Here is a 17,530-nt window from a genome sequence, read left to right on the forward strand (position 1 = left end):
TGGCACCCTGACTTGACAGTGCTGGGCTGGATATTCAAAGGGAAAGTCCTTCCACACATCATGGCACCAATGCCATGTGGAGCAAGTGGACTGCTCTGATCACACTGCAAGCTCAGATAGGAAATCCCAATCACTTGCGGATCTTGGGTGCCATTACTAACCAGCCTGAAGGTAAAAATTTTGGATTATTATCATTATCAGAGGAAGAAAAGATGATGTGTGCTGAGGAGGCCCCACCATATAACCAACCACCAGAGGAACAGTGATTGATCTCTTCACTGATGGTTCCTACCATATTGCAGGGATACACTGACAATGGAAAGCTGCTAAATGCAGCCCTACAACACAGCGAACTGAGGGACATGGAAGATCAAGTGAGGTTGCAGAGCTGAAAGCCTCCAGCTGGGTTTGGGTATCGCCAAGCAATATAAGTGCCCAACACTCTCCCTCTACACTGGTTCATGGATGGCAGCAAATGCTCTGGGGGCGTGGCTGGCATAGTGGAAAAAGGCCAATTGTCAGTGCAGAGGGAAACCCATCTGGGCTCCCCAAGTGTGTGCCTGGGTAAAGAAACTGACTGTGAAAGTCCGTTGGGTGCCCAAGGCTCAGGCCAATGAGAAGCATCACAAAAAAGGGGTGATCAGGCTGCCAACAGGTGGGTCTGGACTGTGAGTTAATTTCTAGCTTGGTGGGCCCATAACACCTCGGGTCATCAGGAAGAGATGCAACATGGGCTTGTGACTGAGGGGTGGATTTAGCCATGAACACCATCTCTCAGGTTATCCGTGACTGTGGAACATGTGCTGAGATCAAGCAGGACCAGTAAGCCTCTGTGGGGGGTGTGGGGGATGATGGTCAAGCTATAAATACAGGGAGACTCTGGGAAAAGTGCTGACATCACTATGCTGCAGATCCACCAAGGCTAGTGTTACGTGCTGACAATGGTAGAAAGCACAACTGGATGGCTGGAGACACACTCTGTACCTCACAGCACTGCCCAGAACACCATCCTGGGCTTTGAAAAACAAGTCCTGTGGAGACATGGCACTGCTGAAAGAATTGAGTCAGACAGGACTCATTTAATGAACAGCCTCATGGACACCTGGGGCAGAGGGCACAGGATTGAGTGAGTGTTTCATATTCCCCGTCAGGCACCACCCCTGGGAAAGCTGAACAGTGCAATGGACTGCTAAAAACCACCTTGAAAGCACTGGGTTGGGAGACTTTCAAACATTGGGAGCTGCATTTAGCAAAGGCCACCTGGTCACTCAACACCCAAGGCTCCACCAATCGAGCCTGTGGACTGGCCCTGCCCAATCCAAACCTCCATGTGCCACACAAGGAGATAAAGTCCCTGTGGTGCATATGAGGAATGTGTTAGGGAAGACAGTGTGGATTCATCCTGCCCCAAGCAAAGGCAAACCCATCCATGGGATTGTTTTTGCTCAAGGACCTGGGTGCACTTGGTGGGAGATGCAGAGGGATGAGGAAACACAACGTGTCCCTCAAGAGAGTTGGATTTTTGGTGAAATGCTGAACTTGCACACATAATAATGGCTGCTGAATGGCACTGTCAGTGTGCCATACACACCATGGACAATGAGAATGGTCTGCTCCAGTTGCATCAGTCATGGACTAAATGAACCCAACAGCCACCCTGGGGGATGGCCAGTGACTACCAAAAATACCTGTGCCTGTGTGTGGTTAGGTGTGTGCAGATGTGTATGGATACTGCTGAAAGCCACAAAACCTGGGAACGACATGCACAATACAGAATAAGGGTTGGGAATGTCCTGGGATATTGTACAGGGATAAGGGGCAGAGTTTTAGAGTTTTATTCCACACCACCTGATGTCACAACGGGAGGAGAAGGGAGGTTTCCAGCAGGGAATGCTGAGACACTGCAAGTAGAACCTTTTTCTTTCCTTAGTTGTGGAAGGGAGTGGCTTTGTCCCCTTCAAAATTGGAGGTGGAAGAGGAGGGATCCTCTTTCTTTTGCTGGGCTCACTCCAGAGGGACCACACCACTGCCACCATAGCCACCTCTCACCTTTGTCCCAGAGGTCCAGTGACCCCTTTTGGTGGTAAACAACCTTTTTTGTGGGCAAACCATTCTGTTTTTTACAATCTTTTATTAATATTGTTGTGATTATTGCGATTTCTTCAGTAAACTGTGACTCCGACTTAAAATCTCTCCCTAGTATTTTTCCTCCACTATGAAAAGGGGGTGGCTTGATGGGGCTTAATTTTTCCGCTGAGTTTTAAAATTGGCACAACTAGCTCTGCCCCTAGGAAAATCCAGGCTCCTGCCTGAATCCAAGGCTGCCACTGGGAGTTGTACCTGGCAGAGGGCAGCTCACCTGGCACTACCTGCCCAGCCTTGGCTCAGAATTCCCTTTGAACCCGGCTGACTCCTAGGGACTCAGCAAGGGTGGGAAGCACTGGCAAGGGAACACTGAGACTGGTAGCATCAGGAAGCTCAGTCCACAGCAAGAGCAGATTTCAGGACTATCTTGGCACCACAATCTCTACATTCAGTGCTTGGATTAAACAATGGCAGCAAGTTTAGCACCTGTGCACCTGCAACGCCCCTGCCCTGAGGACATGGAGCACCTCACACAGCAAAGCCAGGGGTGAAGGGGCCCAGCCCTGCTTTAAGGTCTGGTCAGAGCAGAGGAACACCCCAAAAGATATGGCAGAATGAAAAAATGTGTAACAGGATTTGCTTTTGTTTCCTTACCCTGTTGCCCTTCAGTGTGCCAGATCCCAATTTACTTTCCCAGCTCTCAGGAGCTGAAAGGCACCTCTTAGTTACATTCAGAGTAGGAGAATTTTGGGAAAAATATACCCAAAGAGCGAGGTTCACGCAGCAGAGAGTGTGATGATGACCTAACACCAATTCTTCAAGAAAGGATGGAAGAGGAGGCACGGTGGGAAGCTTGTCAGGAAATGCTGTGGCTGCTGAGTGTTGCCCTCAACACAAGTGCACTGCAACAGGCAAAGGGAACACCAACACGGAAATACTGGAAGTCAAGGAAAATTGGGAATTCCATCCCACATCTGACATGGTCATCTCTACTTCCCAACATGTAGATCTTACTGTTTCCCTTTTCCTCCTCTAACCTAAACCTTCTCAGGAATGCCAAAAGTACACCAGGATCCCTCTGGGCCCTCTCTCAGGCAGCTTGGCTTGGATCAGTAATAAGAGACAAGATCCCAGAGATTTCCATTCTCCTCTGCTAAAAAAAAAAAAACCCTTAAACTGGCAGCTGAAAAAAGTCCAAACAGGGAATAAGGCAAAACTTCCAAATCCTGAAGGCACTTGCTTGGAGGAGCACTTCCCAGGGTGGGATTAACCACAGCTGAACCACCCTGGCTGGGAGGACCAGGCTGGGAGCATGGACAGCAAAAGCTGACTGTGCTCAGAGTGTAATCTGAGGAAATGGTCCCACAGCCTTTGGCTTCCACCTGCTCCCTCTCCTGGGAAGGCCCTGGAGCTGCTTGGAGAGGGGGAGGTGACTGAGGTATGTGCAGTGTCTTTCTCGTGGTGAGGAACTGGCAGGGAGGGCCTGGAACACCTGGGGAGGCACCAGCTCACCTGACCTGGCATGGAGGGGAGACTGGGGCTCCTGCCTCTCCCACAGATGGGATGAGAAGGCTGCCAGCCTCTCCCTAAAGTGGGACTGAGGGGGATGCTGGCCCCTTCCAAAAGTGGGACTGGGAGGGCTGCCAGCCTCTCCCCAGAGTTGGGTTTGGGGTCTGCTGGCCTCTCCCAGAGGTGGGACTGGGGGACTCCTGCCTCTCCCAGAGGTGGGACTGGGGGCTGCTTGGCTCTCTGGAGGGCTGGGCTAGGCCTGGAGCCCCAGCAGGCGGGCAGTGTTCAGCATGTCATCCCTCGTCAGGTAACACCCACAGAGCTGCCGGTACCCTGTGAACGCTTCCCGGCCGTGCAGGACACGCCAGTTATCCACAAACAGGGCCTGCAGGAAAGGGAAAAAGTCATCAGGAGGACACCAACCACATCAGGCAGGGCCAGAAGCCTCCAGCAGTGCAGGTCCTGGGGATCCCTGGAGACTGAAAGAGGAGGGAAGGGTGTGCCACAGTGGGCACGACCCTCCTGTTTGACACTGGCACAGGTGAGGCTACAGCCAGGTGTTCCATGGGATCCTGCACAGCTCTTTCACCTGAATCCAGCCCAGAAACACATTTCGGGCTGTTTATCTGCTTTTCTACTGCAGAGGAAATAGTTCACCAGCAGTAGACAGTGGCCATCTTCTCAAAGAATCCCAGAATGCTTGGGTTGGAAGGGACCTTAAAGCCCCTCTTGTTCCATGCTCTGCCATGGACAGGGACACCTTCCACTACTCCAGGTTGTTCCAAGCCTGGTCCAACCTGGATTTTAACTTCTATGCATGGGGCAGCCCCAACCTCCTGTCTCTGCGGTGTCACTCATGTAAGGGCTGAAATCTAACCTCAGAACTGTAACTTCTTCAGGAAGAAGTGAAAGACTGAGCATTAAGTGTTCCAGCCTCTCTGCTCCTGAGGACTCTCATTTCAGTTGTACAAAACTGGGACTAACTTTCCTCTGAGGCAAAGCTTGAACTAAACACCTCTGCCTTACCTGGAAGCTCATATTCCTTTATGACAGCAGGAAAACACACACCCAGAGGCCACTACTGTAACCTTAAAGCTTCCAAAAAGAGGAAAACTGCTGGATATGGCAGTGCCCAGACACTGGCACATCCACAGAGCACCCTGCCCCTCTCCCTGCGCCAAACCTACAGGAAGTGGTCCCACCAATCCCAGGAGATGCAGCTCCAGGTCCCACCTTGCCTGGCTTCAGCTTGACCCAGAGCTCGTTGTCGGGCCTGCGGAGCTCGGCGGTGAGGGCACGGTGTGCGTGGTACCAGCGGCGCACCACGTCGTGGGGCACCGTGTTGATCACAGCACGATCGTAGTTGTTGTACCTGAAGGGAGAGGAGAGACAAGAGACTACCCAATGTGCCTCCAAGTGCTTCCAAGGGAACTCAGGAGCCTGTGAGATTAGTTGGTATTTAAAGGGAGGCTTCAGAGGTGATAAGAGAGGTTGTGCTGCCAGCACAGGACTTCTGGGAACACAACACCGGGAGCAAGAGGAGTTTACTATCAAGTGTAAACCTGTTCTTCCTGGTTTCCCATGGAAGGACTTGATGAGACTGAGGACTGTTTAGAATAAAAGTGCAAAGCAGTGCTGGACAACCTCCAGAACGGAGCCAAACTGGAGTTTAAAAATTTAGTCCAAATTCTCTTTGCAAGGGATCACTCTGCCCTCTCCCTGTTCCCTGCATGCCAGGATGGTTTCTAGGGGCTTCTCCAGCAAAGAGCTGAATTCTTCTGCATCTCAAATGGAATGGGATGAGGGCCTGGAGCTGAAGGGAGGATGCCAGGAGTGAAAAATCAAATCAGCACTAACACCCATTTTTGTATCAGCTGTAAAGCTGGGAGGAACACAGGGTGCTCCTGTGGTTCCATCCCTGCTTCTCAAAATTACACTGGGTTTTAGCCCATGGAATATTCTGGAAAACCACCACGACAACGTCCTCCCCTCCCCAGAGGCCTCCTGTTGACATTACCTGATGAGGTAAAGCTCGTTGTTCCAGGGGTAGACGTTGAGCACTGGCCCCACTCCGATCATGTGGTTGTGGCAGCCGCCCACGTTCTCCATGTACTCGTGTTTGAGGGGCACCTTGCAGAGCAGCTCGAAGTGCTCCGGGGCCTGGCGCAGCACCTGCTCGGCCGCGTGGAACCCATCGACCAGCAGCGTCCGCCCGCCCGTGCCCTCGTGCTTCAGGCAGTGGAACACCTGGATGCTGCTCGGGAGACACAATCCAAGAGGAACAACTTTGGCTGCCTGTCCCCTGGGCAAAAGGGCTTCCCAAGGACACAGCCAGGTGTGGATGGATGCACCACCCGCACTTGCTGTTTCTCCAGGCCCAATCCCACAAGTTTTGCTGGAAGAGGAGGCAGCAAACTGCCTGTGCTGCTTTCCAAACCTGGGAAGCAGTCTGGGAGACTCCAGGTGCTGCAGGATCAAGCCGGTGTCACCTGAAGTCCAAACCTCACTCAAAGAGGCTGTGGCTGCCCCACCACTGAAGTGTCCAAGGCCAGGTTAGACGGGGCTTGGAGCAACCTAGGCTAGTGGAAGGTGTGCCTGCCCATGGCAGGGTGTGGAATGGGGTGAGATTTAAGGTCCTTTCCCACCCAAACCATTCTGGGATTCCATGATTCTATTCTAAGTCCATCCAGGCAGCAGGACAGAGGTTCAAAAGCATAAAACACACTTCCCTGGCACAGCTCAGAGTAAAAGGACAGTTAAACAACTCTGGATGTACTGGCAAGGTCTCCTGGAACCTCATGCAAAGGCATGTAAGTCATGGTCTCCTGCAAGCAGTCAGGAGAAATCCCTCAGGGTTCCCTTTAGAAAGCCTGGAGCAGAGGAATCCCAGTAGTGAGGGGATGACCTACAGGACATGCCCTCCCTAGTGGGAAGCCATCCAGCTCAACTTTTGTCCTATTACTTCTCTAAAGCTTTCCTTTTCCTTCATCCAAGCAACACAGGTGTTGCACTGCCAGGAACAAACACCCAGGAGCTGCCTCCAACCACCTACTCCCAATTTTCACCAACTTCACTTGTTAGAAAATTATTTGTGACCTTCTGAGAAAGCCTTTATCTTCCCATCTCCCTTAGGTGCCTGTTCTCCCAGTCCCAGGGCAGGTAATGTGGCAGGACCTGCCACCCCACCCTCACCTTTTCACCTGGGTGCTCTCTTCACCTTCTACCCACACCTTCAGGATGATTTGAGAGTCAAGCCAGGAGCACTGGAGCAAAGGATACTCTGAGCCTTGGGGCAACCAGCTCCCGAAGCAGCTTGGAGCACTGGGAAAGCCTCCAGGGAATCTGATCACTGAGAAATGCTGGAGACTCCCCACAACCCTGGGAGTTTCTATCCTCTACTCTTTAGATGGGGGTTAGGAAAGCCAGAAATTCCTGGTTTTGCTACAGAACTACAATTCTGCAGAATTCCAGGCATTTGTGGCCAGCCCTGCTCATGCAGGCTGTGCTGTCACTGACTGATACACTTCAGTTGGCTGCAGGTGAGAACACACCTGAAGGGAACTTTTCCAAGTGGAAAAAAAAGGTGTAAAAACAGCTCTGGATTCTGGCACTGAGCAGAGCAATCAAAGCTCTTCAGTAGGCTGAAGTTCTGATCACTCATGACTTCTTTTATTTGGTTTTGGGGAAGATTTTGTGAGCTCCTAAAACAAGCCAGCCAAGCAGGAAGGTCATGAAAGCCCATGGGTCCTGCAGGAAGCTGTTCACTGGGAACAGGGAAGTAAATTGGATCTGTCTGGAAGTGTGGAGCAGCTCCAGCTCCACAGGGCACAGCAGACCTACTCCCTTTGCTCCTGACACCAAGGACAAACACCGCCACCCAGAGCTTCCTGCCTGGCTGCACACAGCCAAGGTACACTCCCCCTTTCCTGGGCTGAAGGGCTGCTCTGAAATCCAGGTGCAGCCAAGGATCTCACAGCTCCTTTCTCCCCTAGTCTTCCGGCTCCTTTCCCATCAGGATGTTCACAAGTTTCCAACCCCACTTGGGAAGAGCTAATCCTGCCCTGGGGCAGTAGGCATGGGATGGATACTTTATCTTTGTATCCCTACTTCCACTCTGGATCACAGAGTTTCCACTCATTCTCTCCCAGGCCATTTCCTGATTCCCTTCTTGGTAGAGATAAAAGCAGACCAAAGAAAACTAAGCTGGAAAGTGAATCTAAGTCACAGAATCCCAGAATGGTTTGGCTTGGAAGGGACATTCCAGCCCACCTTGTTCCACCCCTGCCACGGGCAGGGACACCTTTCACGAGCCCAGGCTGTTCCAAGGCTCCATCTGACCTGGCCATGGACACTTCCAGGGATGGGGCAGCCACAGATGCTCTGGGCGGTCTCCAGCACCTCCCTGTGAACCAGGACCAGGGCTGCTGCCTTCCTTTTCCCAGCAGTGGATGAAACAGCCCAGAGACTGTATGAGAGGAGCAGTTGGGGAGGGAACATCTGGTGAGAATGATGCAAACACCAAGTGCTTTCCAAAGCCCAGGCTGGGGTGAACTGGGAAGGACTGGGAAAGCTTGGTTCCAGAGTACCTGCAGGGCTCCAGCACTGCCAAAACACAAACCCAGCCTGGCTGAACTGGGGCTCAGGCACTGCAGGAGCACAGTCACCACAGGCTGTGCCAAGGGAGCTGCTCCTGGTCCTTTCCCAAAGGCATAGCTACTCTCCCCACTTTGCCAGAGGATACAGCTGGAAGAGTTCAGCCAGCAGAGACAGGATTAAGTCAAAGCAAACTCCTGCAGTAGCTCTGTCCAGTAGCTGCAGAGGGGCACTGGCTGCAGGAGCAGCTGGGCTTTCCCAGCTATCTAAAAGAAGCAAAACCCACAGCTCTTCTCCATGAGGTGGGAAGAGTGGTACTTGGAGATCGAGGAGGGGCAGTTCAAAGCTCCTGTCAGAGGAGCTTCAGGCCAGCACCAAAATGTTCCAGCCCTGAGCCCTCAGCGTGGCTGCAAAGCTCCTTGAGCCCCAGCGACACCCAGCAGCAGCCGCAGCTCTCCAAGAGCCAAGTGCTTCCCTGCCTGCATTTTGGGAGACCTAGAAATCCCAAGCACAGGAAGAGTGATCCACAGACCAGCTCACTCCACAGTGATCACATAAGGGCAATGAGTGATGGGACAAGGGGGAATTACCTCAGGCTGAAGGAGGGCAGGGTTAGATGGGATATTGGGAAGGAATTCTTCCTTGTGAGGTTGGTGAGGCCCTGGCACAGGTGCCCAGAGAAGCTGTGGCTGCCCCTGGATCCCTGAAAGTGTCCAAGGCCTGGGATAGTGGCAGGTGTCCCTGCCTGTGGCAGGGGGTGGGACTGGATGAGTTTTAAGGTCACTCCCAGCATGAACCATTCTGGGCTTCTATAATCAGATAGGCCCCAGAATTGCTGCAGTACATCCCAGTGCAGCTCTAGAGACAAGGCAGCTTGAGCTGGTCAGAAAGGCATTGCTGCGGCTCCCTCCTGCTCCTGCCCCATGTCTGGACAGCAGCAGCAGCACGTACCCGCAGGGCTCCTGGAAGTAGGTGGTGTCTGTGTGCCGATCCAGGGCCAGCTTGGTGTAGGCTGTGTCTCCCCGGGAGAAGTCAGAGGTGAAGTACCACATCCTGCCATAAATGGTCTCCCTGGAAAAGAGATGGGCAGTTATCATGGATCAGTGTCTGGCTAAGGCACATCCTCCCCTACATTTGAGTTATTCCCCTCTGTCCCATGCACAGAGTCATTAAAGCAGAACAACTTTGCAAAATTCACATTGTCAGGATGATGCTTCTAATCCCTCTTCTGGTGTTCAACTCCTCTCTTCCCTCCCCAGTGAGGTGATGAATCTTCCCCTCCTCAAACACAGATGTTTCCACACCAACCATCATCCCCAATCATGGAAGTGACACGAGGAGTTGCCTGAGTGCAGCTAGCCCTTAATTATATCCACAAAGGGCTACCCAATAATTCCACTTCTTCCTCCCAGAATCCTGGTTTCACTACCTTCCCCCTCAACATGCACAGGAGGGAAAGGACAGCAGGCACTCAGGGGCTACAGGGGGAGGATGCCTGGAGACAAAAGTTGGCTGGATATTCCCTGGAGTCTCTTGTTTCTATTTGGAGTGACTGTTCATTAAAAGAAGTCCCTCCTTTTCCAGTGGCCCCAGGCAAATCAAACTGTTTCTACAGCTTGGATAAAACCCCAAAGTCAGCCCCTGGCCTGCCATGCTGGTGGTGTTTTACACAAACACAGCACTAACACCTCTCACTATTTTTCTTTAGCGAGAGCTCCAACTGGTTTTTGATCTCCCTGGCTCCCAGGGACAGGGCTGCCCTCCTGACCCCTCAAGTCATAACAGGAAATGTCTCTCCTGGCAAAGCTCTGCTCTTCCCAGACAGCCACTTCCTTCAGTCCCTTCTCTCTGCACAGTCCCACTATCACAAAAGTCATCAGATGCTCCAGGGGCAGCTCAATAACTCAGTGACTACCAGCTGTCCCATAAAGGAGGGTGGATCTCACAGTGGGCTCCTCCATCCCAGGTCAAAGTGGAGCAGCCAGAGGCTGTAGGAGACCCAGAACATTTGTTTGCAAACCAGGCCATGCCGCACAATATACAGGATAAGGAGGTAGCACCTTCTCAAACAAAAAGGAAACAAGTTTACCCTTCCCAGGATAGCCCAGATACCTGATTATGCTGATCCTCTCTGCCAAGATTTCTGTGTCCTCTTTGGTGGGAGTGACATTCTCCACAAAAGCAATCCCATACAACAAGAAGTTCTGAAGGAATTCCTTCAGTCCCTCGTCTGTTTCCAGGAAGCTCCGGCAGTCGACAGAGGGGACCTGGGCTTGCCGGTAGATCTCAGCATTCCAGAGGATCCGGGGGTGCATGACCTGCTGCTTCTGTCCCTCGTAGCTGTTCTTCACCAGCCATTCCAGCCTGTACCGTGTCACATGTCCATCTGGCCCTGGCACAGGGACAAGGGCATGGTCACCAAAATCCCACTGACCAGCTCGAGATCGTGGCACCTATCAGCCCAGGAAAGGCCTCACCCTTGTCGCCTGTCTGGGGATAGGCTCTTTGCACCCTGGTGCCACCCAAAATAGGATCTGTAAGGCCCTGAGTCGTTGCTGCCACAACTCCAGATTCAGGGTGGCTGCATCTCCCTCCCAGTTTGGGGTGGCTGCTGCAATCCCCTCCAAATTCCCAGCTAAGTCCTGCATCCTCAGTGGTTTTGGTTTCTGTTGGCTCCAAGGAGAAGCAAAGCTCTGAAGTCAAAGCCCTGAACAAAGGTAAGCTCCAGCAAAAGGAAGAAAGCAACTGGGAAAGTGAGGAGAAAGGACAGAAAATGGGCATTGTGAGCAGGGATGACAGCTGCTCAGACAGGATGGGGGAAGGAAAAGAGAACCAACCGTGTCATGCCACATCTGTTCACCACCTGCACTGCTGGGGGTGTTTGACCAAACCAGACACTGCACACACACAAAATGGCTTGGGGGAGGAAAACCACAGCAATTTGAGGCTGAGGGGTGTTTACAGTAAGAGCAGTGCCTAAAACATGCTCACAGCTCAGTATCTTCCCAGCCAGCCAGATGTGGGGATAATGCTGCCCTCTCCCAGCAAAGTGGGACCCATCAAGCTGGCTCCCTCCAGGACAGGAGGGCACAGGTGCTCAGTACTCACAGGTGAGGAAGAGTGTGGTGTCATCCACCCTGACGGCCTGGGGCTGGATGGCCAGGTCCACGCTGGCTGTGTCCAGGTTGCGCTGGTTGGTCTTGGCATTGTAGCAGGAGGCAGAGCGGCAGTGATCCCTCAGCCACACGAAATCCAGGCGCATCAGGGTGTCCCCATACCTGAGCTCTGCAAGGGATGGCAGCAGAGGATGCTTTGGGGGAACAGGGGGGATAAACAAAGCCCAGAACTGAAGTGTAGAGCCCACAAGTATCATCCCATTTGTAGCGGATGCAGTGGTACCCCTCAACATAAAGCATCACATAAAGAGGACCTGGCAGAACATGTTATCCAAGGCCTGGCTGTCAGTGATCTCACCACTTCCCTCCTTACCAAGGCTACAGGAGATCTCACAGAATCATCCCAGACTGGTCTGGGTTGGAAACTCATCCAGTCCCACCCCCTAATGCACACAGGGACACCTTCCATTAGACCAGGTGGCTCCAAGCCCCGTCCACCAACCTGGCCTTGAACACTTCCATGGATGGGGCAGCCACAGCTTCTCTGGGTAGCCTGTGCCAAGGCCTTACCACCCTCACAGGGAAGGATTTCTTCCCAATATCCCATCTTTCCCTCCCTCTGGCAATGAGAAGCCACTAAACTGCAACATCCCACCCTGCAGTGGGAAGAAGCACAGCTCACACATGCTGTTCCCAGATCTCCCTCCATTGTCCCTTCAACAAGTGGTAAATTCAAACCTGCCTATCACAGACTCGTAGAGCCCCAGGAGGAGTGCAGAGAAGAGTCAACCAAAAAAATCAGTGAAGGCCCTCCTTGCTCCATCCTGGGACAGCTCAGGAATACTCAAAGCCCTTCAGAAGGGGGTCAGAGCCAGCACAGGCAATGGAAGAGCTCCTCCTGCTCCAGTACTACTCAGCTTTGAAATTCAGGCATATCCAAGGTCACTTTGCAGTGTGCAAACAACAATATCCTTTGCTTGGAGCCACTATGCAAAATGCTGAGCAATTCCCTCTGCTTTCAAGTGACTTGGAGTACTGAGGTCTCACTGGCCTCAGCTGCCATCACCCAGGAGAACCTGCACAGGGTGGGGGAGGAGAGGTGGGCACACACCAGGGCTGAGGAGGGCTCTACCAGGGAGAGCCTGAGCACGGCACAGAACACAGTGCCTGACAGGGCAAGGCTCAGACAATTTTTTCTTCAGGAATCCCTGGATTTGATTTCTGCTTTAGCACTGCCTCACTTATCATAGACTTGCCATGAGCAGACAAGGCTGCTCTGTTCTGCCTTTGGGAATTCCCGAAGGGAACGTGAAACATGCAGCGTGCATCCCTCTAATGCAGGTTACTTCAAAAGGAAATAACACACCACTGCCAGGGAACAAGGGCCGGAAACCTTCACTGCTGTCCCTGGGCAGAGCAGAAACACCCACACCCAGCACACCTACCGAGATGGTCCCGGTGCAGCTGCCAGGCACACTGGGGGGACTCTGTGGCTGTGGGGTGGCAGCGCACCGGGGCAGCCAGGATGGGCCTGGGGTCCTGGGGCAGCCATGGCCAGCGACGTCCGGTGCTCCCACGCTGCCGGCATCGCCCCTGGAGCAGCCACGCTAGCCTCTGGCACCACATCCTGGCAGGCAGGAGAGAGGGGACAAGGTGACTTGGATGTGTTACTGTGTCCTAAACCCCAGCAGGACACATCCCTGAGGAGACACAAAGGAGTTTCCGCGATTCTGTGAGAATGAGGAAGACCTGGCACAGGGTGCCCAGAGAAGCTGTGGCTGCCCCTGGATCCCTGCAAGTGTCCAAGGCCAGGGCTTGGAGCAATCCGGGTAGTGGAAGGCCCATGGCAGGGGGTGGAATGGGATGAGCTTTAAAGTCCCTTCCAACCCAAACCATTCCAAGATTCTGTGATTTACCAGGAAAAGCCATTCCAGGAAAGACAGCTGTGTTCAACACTCCTGTGCAAAACAGTGGCAAAGCCTCATCTCTGAAGGTTCTGTCCCCCCTCCAGCATTCCCAGTTTGAATTCACCATTGCTGGATGGAATTGCAGCAATCAAGGAAGCAAAGTGACCTTGGTTAGGAATTACAGAGGAATCCAGTAATTAGGTCAGTTCTAGAAAAAGCAGACAAAACAACGAGGAGGAGGAGGATCTCTGCTGCTGGTGAAGGACACAGCTGTTATGCAGGAGAAACCACTGTGATTAATTTTAGGATAGAGATTAGAAGGCAATTTCTCAGAAGGAAATTTGTAGCAACTCTTCAGTGCAAAGAGCAAGGGCAAAAACCTGACAAGTTTTAAGAGATGAAGCCTCAGTCCAAATTCCTGTCATGTTTATGAATTTCTGGCGGCCAGGTCTAAACCCAGCAGGATTTTAACAGGACTTTGAAGTGCACTGAAATGTGGTCTCTCTGGATAAGACACAGGCTCACAAAGCATTTCTTATCCTAGACTTCTGATTTGCCTTCGTTTTCTTATCTGGAGAGTCCAGGCACTGGAGCTCTTGCTGTCCAAGCTGCTTCTGCTCTGCACAGGTCTCAAAAGCTCATGATAACAACCAAATCCACAGAGGTGCCACATTCCCAGCCAACAACTTGTTAAGCAGGGATAAAAGAATGCAGACATCTCTAGGGAGAAAAACTGGGAATGGTTTTAGAGGGGAAGGGTTGAGATGAAGGCACACTGACACACTTCAGCCCTGGAGCCCTTTCCATGAGAAATTTTCCCAATATCCAACCTAAACCTTCACTGGCACAGCTTGAGGATGTTTCCTTTTGTCCTATGCCTTGTTACCTGGCAAAAGAGACCAACCCCCACCTGGCTATCCTTTTCTGAGATATGTATTTCCTGTTCCTGCTCCCCAGCTTTGAAAATCTGGTACAGGAAAAGGATTGAGCCCAATTTGATACGGAAACCTCATAACCAAGGGATTAAAACCTACAGCTACAGAAATCCAGGAGTAGCCCCTGCTGTTCATCAGCTCTAAAAGCTTAAAGAAATTATTTAAACCTCCAAAGCAGCGCTGATTATTTGAGAAATGAAAACTCTGTTCAGCTTGGATTTTTGACCCACTATCCCAGTGAGGGGTGGAAAACACAAGGAATCTTGTTTGCACACATAAACAGGACCCAAAACTGCCAGGAAAGGCTCATCCACAAACCCATTTAGCACATGGCCGGTGCCTGGGGCAGCTCCAGCCTTAGTTTGATTTTTCCACACACATTTCTTTTACCTCCTCCTCTCCCAGTATCAAAACTGAGCAGGGAATTAAGACAGGTAATGGGAAGTGACCCAGATATTTAAACTTAATCACGGAGATCTCATACTGCTCTTACTGGAAGAAAGCACCACAAGCAGCTCACTGAGAGCCTTAAATTAAATCTTTCCAAGAGAAACTAAAACTAAGAGGCATTAAACACCCCAAAAATCAGTATGATTAGAAAGGCTTTACATTTTCTGTTGTTTCATCTGAGCTAACAGCTGGATGAGCTACATGAACAGCAAACTCTCTTCCGGTACCTCCTGCTACCTAACCTTTATGCTTTATGTTGTCCAGACACCTGGGCAGCAGTGAAATGAGAGAATTCCAGACAAAATTTCCCTCAATGGTAAAAAAGAAAGGGCAGGAGGGAGAAGGTGTTAAACTACTCAGTGCAGAAACAGACATGGTGGGGTGACACAGGAGCAGGCCCAGAACCCACACTGTGCCTGACAGGGTGAAGAGGAGCAACAGTGCTGGAGGGAAAAGCAGAAACCTCAAATCTATTGCGGTTTGAGGAATTTCCATCAGTCTTTGGAGAGAAAGGACAGGAGAGGCAGTGAAAGGAGCAGGAAGGAAGGCTTCACAGGGCCCTCATCTTCCCCTGGCCTTGCAGTTTTTCTCACAAGAAACATTTGAAGGAACCAGAACTGGGTTTAACCCCTTTGAGGAAAAGCCACAATCCCCATTCTGAGCAAAGTAAATGTTGAAAAAATGAGTGACCAAACAGTTTCAGCAATGGGAGACTCTAAGAAAGGAGAAACCCCACAAATCTGGGGGCTTTCACCAGCTTTTAACCAAACCCTCCTGGGCACAGAATGACCCTGCTGCCCTCCCTGCCCTTCTCCAGCAGCTCCAGCCTGTTTGTCCAGCTCCTCTGAAAAAAATATAGTGACTTTTCCATTAAAAACATTTCAAATATTCACCTGCTCACACTCTCATGGCTTTTTTTCCCTCTGGAAGCACTTGGCTAGAGCCAAGGTTTCTGATCCATAAGAAAGAGGGAAATGTCATTAGCACAACAGTCCAAAGTGAGGGAAAAGAATTTGGTTTTTGATCCTCTGGGATCCTTTAACCTGACAGTTCTCCTTGCAGTGATGGAATACAGACAAAACAAGGAGTTCTGCAAAGGCTGAGCTGCCCTAAGGGCTCTGCCAGAGCCAGAGGAGCCAAGAGCACAACCCCAGGTGACAAACCAGATCCCCCAGGATGGCAGCACCTCTTGGACAGGACACAGGCAGAGTTTAACAGCCTGAGTTGACTCAGTTAATTACAATTAATTACCACAGAGAGAAAAGGCAGACTGGCTGTTCCCTGCTGAGCTCCTGCCCTCACCCTGCAGACAACTCCATCAGATCTCAGCTGTCAGGAACCAGATTCCCCTTCCAGCCCTTCCCCACATGGGATTTCAATGAAATTAAGGAGCTAATAAAGATATCCCAGGCACTGCCAGCTTCACAGCTACTTCATTTTCCTGGAAGCAAAGGGAATTATCTGCTCACCCCACGTTTCACACTGACCACCTGACTCCAGGCCCCATTCCCAGAACCTTATTCCAGCCTCCTCTTTGCATCTCTCACAAGCAAAGCCTTTTCAGGCCACACAGCTTAGCAGAAACAAACTCTTAATTCCTTTTTTTTTTTTCCAGCAAAGGAGCCAGCCTTGATGGTAGAACCCCCATAGGGAGTTACTGTAATAAACTCCTATTGCTAAATCACTTGGGTCCTGCTCGGGCAGAGAGGAGCCAGGCAGCTCTCTGGGGCAGGGAAGGGTTGTGTTTTTCCAGGGAATAAGGGAAAACAGCTCTGCCCACGAGCTGCAGCTTTTCATTCCCTTACGACAGCATCGTAGTCCCTGTGTAACTGCCGGGCCTGTCATTACCTGGGAGCCTGTGAGCACCGGCCTGAGCTGGGGTGTGATGGAGCGAGGCTTCGGCCGGGCTTGGGATGCTGAATGGATCACGGAGGAGCTCTGCCGGTGGGAGCTCCACAGGGTCTGCACTGCTGCTCCCGGCTCTTCCCTGCTCCTTCCTCCTCCTCTGGCTCCCTGCGCCCTCCAGGCCGAAAACGCCGCTCGGAGCTTTTCCACATCAGCCGCTGTTGCCTGAGGGAACCGGCGTCCGGGTGACCCTTTAAAGAGGAAAAAAACCAAGGACAAACCTACATTGCTAACGGGTCTCTCGCCGACGGGGCCCAAGCGCAGCCCCCGAACGCCGGGGGCAGGACGAGCCCCGGTCCGAGCACGGGGGATGCGGGGCGCCGGGGCCGCCGTCCCCGCCTCGCCCCTGACCCACCTCGGCGACTCCCCGGCCCCCCCGGCGCGGCCCCGGCTCCTCGGAGCGGCGTTGCCGGGCCCCAAAGCCCGTGGGCGGCGGCGGGGCCGGGCCGGGAGCGGGGCCGCCTCGGGCCGCCCTGGGGCGGGGCCGCCGCGCCGAGCCCCGCCGCCATAGAGACGAGCGGGTCAGAGCGCCCGCAAACCGTCGAACCGGGGCGGGACGGGGCCGGCGGGAAGCGGAACCAGACCGGGACAGGGCCGGGCAGAGGCTGGGCCCGAGCGGGACCGTCCCGGGAGGCCGCGGGACAGAGCGCCACACACGCCATAGAGATGGGGAATGGGGCGGATAGAGCGCGGCGGACGCACCATGGAGACGTGGTGTCCCGACAGAGCGTGGACGGCGCGAGCGGCGACAGGCTCGGGGCATAGAGCGGTGCCTGGAGAGGTGCCTGCCCCCTAGCGGGCGGGCGGGGAGATGGAGAGCGGGGAGGGGAGCGGCGCTGCCCCTTCCGTGTCCCTCTCACTGTGCCAGCCTTGCTCCTGTCACTGTCCTTACCCCAGTCCCTGCCCCTATCCATGCTCCTGCCCCGTCTCTGCATTGCCCCTCTTCCTTCCCTGCCCCGTCCCTGTCCCTGTCCCTGTCCCGCCCCTGTCCCTTTCCTTGTTCCCATCTCTGTCCTGCCCATGCCTAACC

General features: G+C 52.8%; 1 protein-coding gene across 3 annotated transcripts; it reads right to left on the bottom strand.

The window, feature by feature from the left end:
- Positions 1 to 1,819: 1,819 nt before the first annotated feature.
- TMLHE (trimethyllysine hydroxylase, epsilon) lies at positions 1,820 to 16,998 on the bottom strand. Of its 3 annotated transcripts, XM_085059964.1 has the most exons (9): positions 16,856 to 16,998; positions 16,444 to 16,691; positions 12,749 to 12,930; positions 11,296 to 11,472; positions 10,300 to 10,579; positions 9,139 to 9,258; positions 5,612 to 5,848; positions 4,828 to 4,966; positions 1,820 to 3,979 (listed from the first exon to the last, which is right to left on the bottom strand). In XM_085059964.1, exons 3-9 carry the CDS (start codon positions 12,927 to 12,929, stop codon positions 3,848 to 3,850), a joined length of 1,266 nt encoding a protein of 421 aa, XP_084916090.1. In that variant the 5' UTR covers position 12,930; positions 16,444 to 16,691; positions 16,856 to 16,998; the 3' UTR covers positions 1,820 to 3,847. The 3 variants fall into 3 exon arrangements, with proteins under 3 accessions (XP_084916090.1, XP_084916092.1, XP_084916091.1); XM_085059966.1 differs by lacking the exon at positions 12,749 to 12,930; XM_085059965.1 differs by lacking the exons at positions 16,444 to 16,691; positions 16,856 to 16,998 and adding an exon at positions 13,220 to 13,347.
- Between the last annotated feature and the right edge of the window lie 532 nt (positions 16,999 to 17,530).

The sequence above is a fragment of the Lichenostomus cassidix genome, chromosome 4A, assembly GCF_008360975.1.
Source record: "Lichenostomus cassidix isolate B80296 chromosome 4A, HeHo_3.0, whole genome shotgun sequence".
NCBI classification, from domain to species: Eukaryota; Metazoa; Chordata; class Aves; order Passeriformes; family Meliphagidae; genus Lichenostomus; species Lichenostomus cassidix.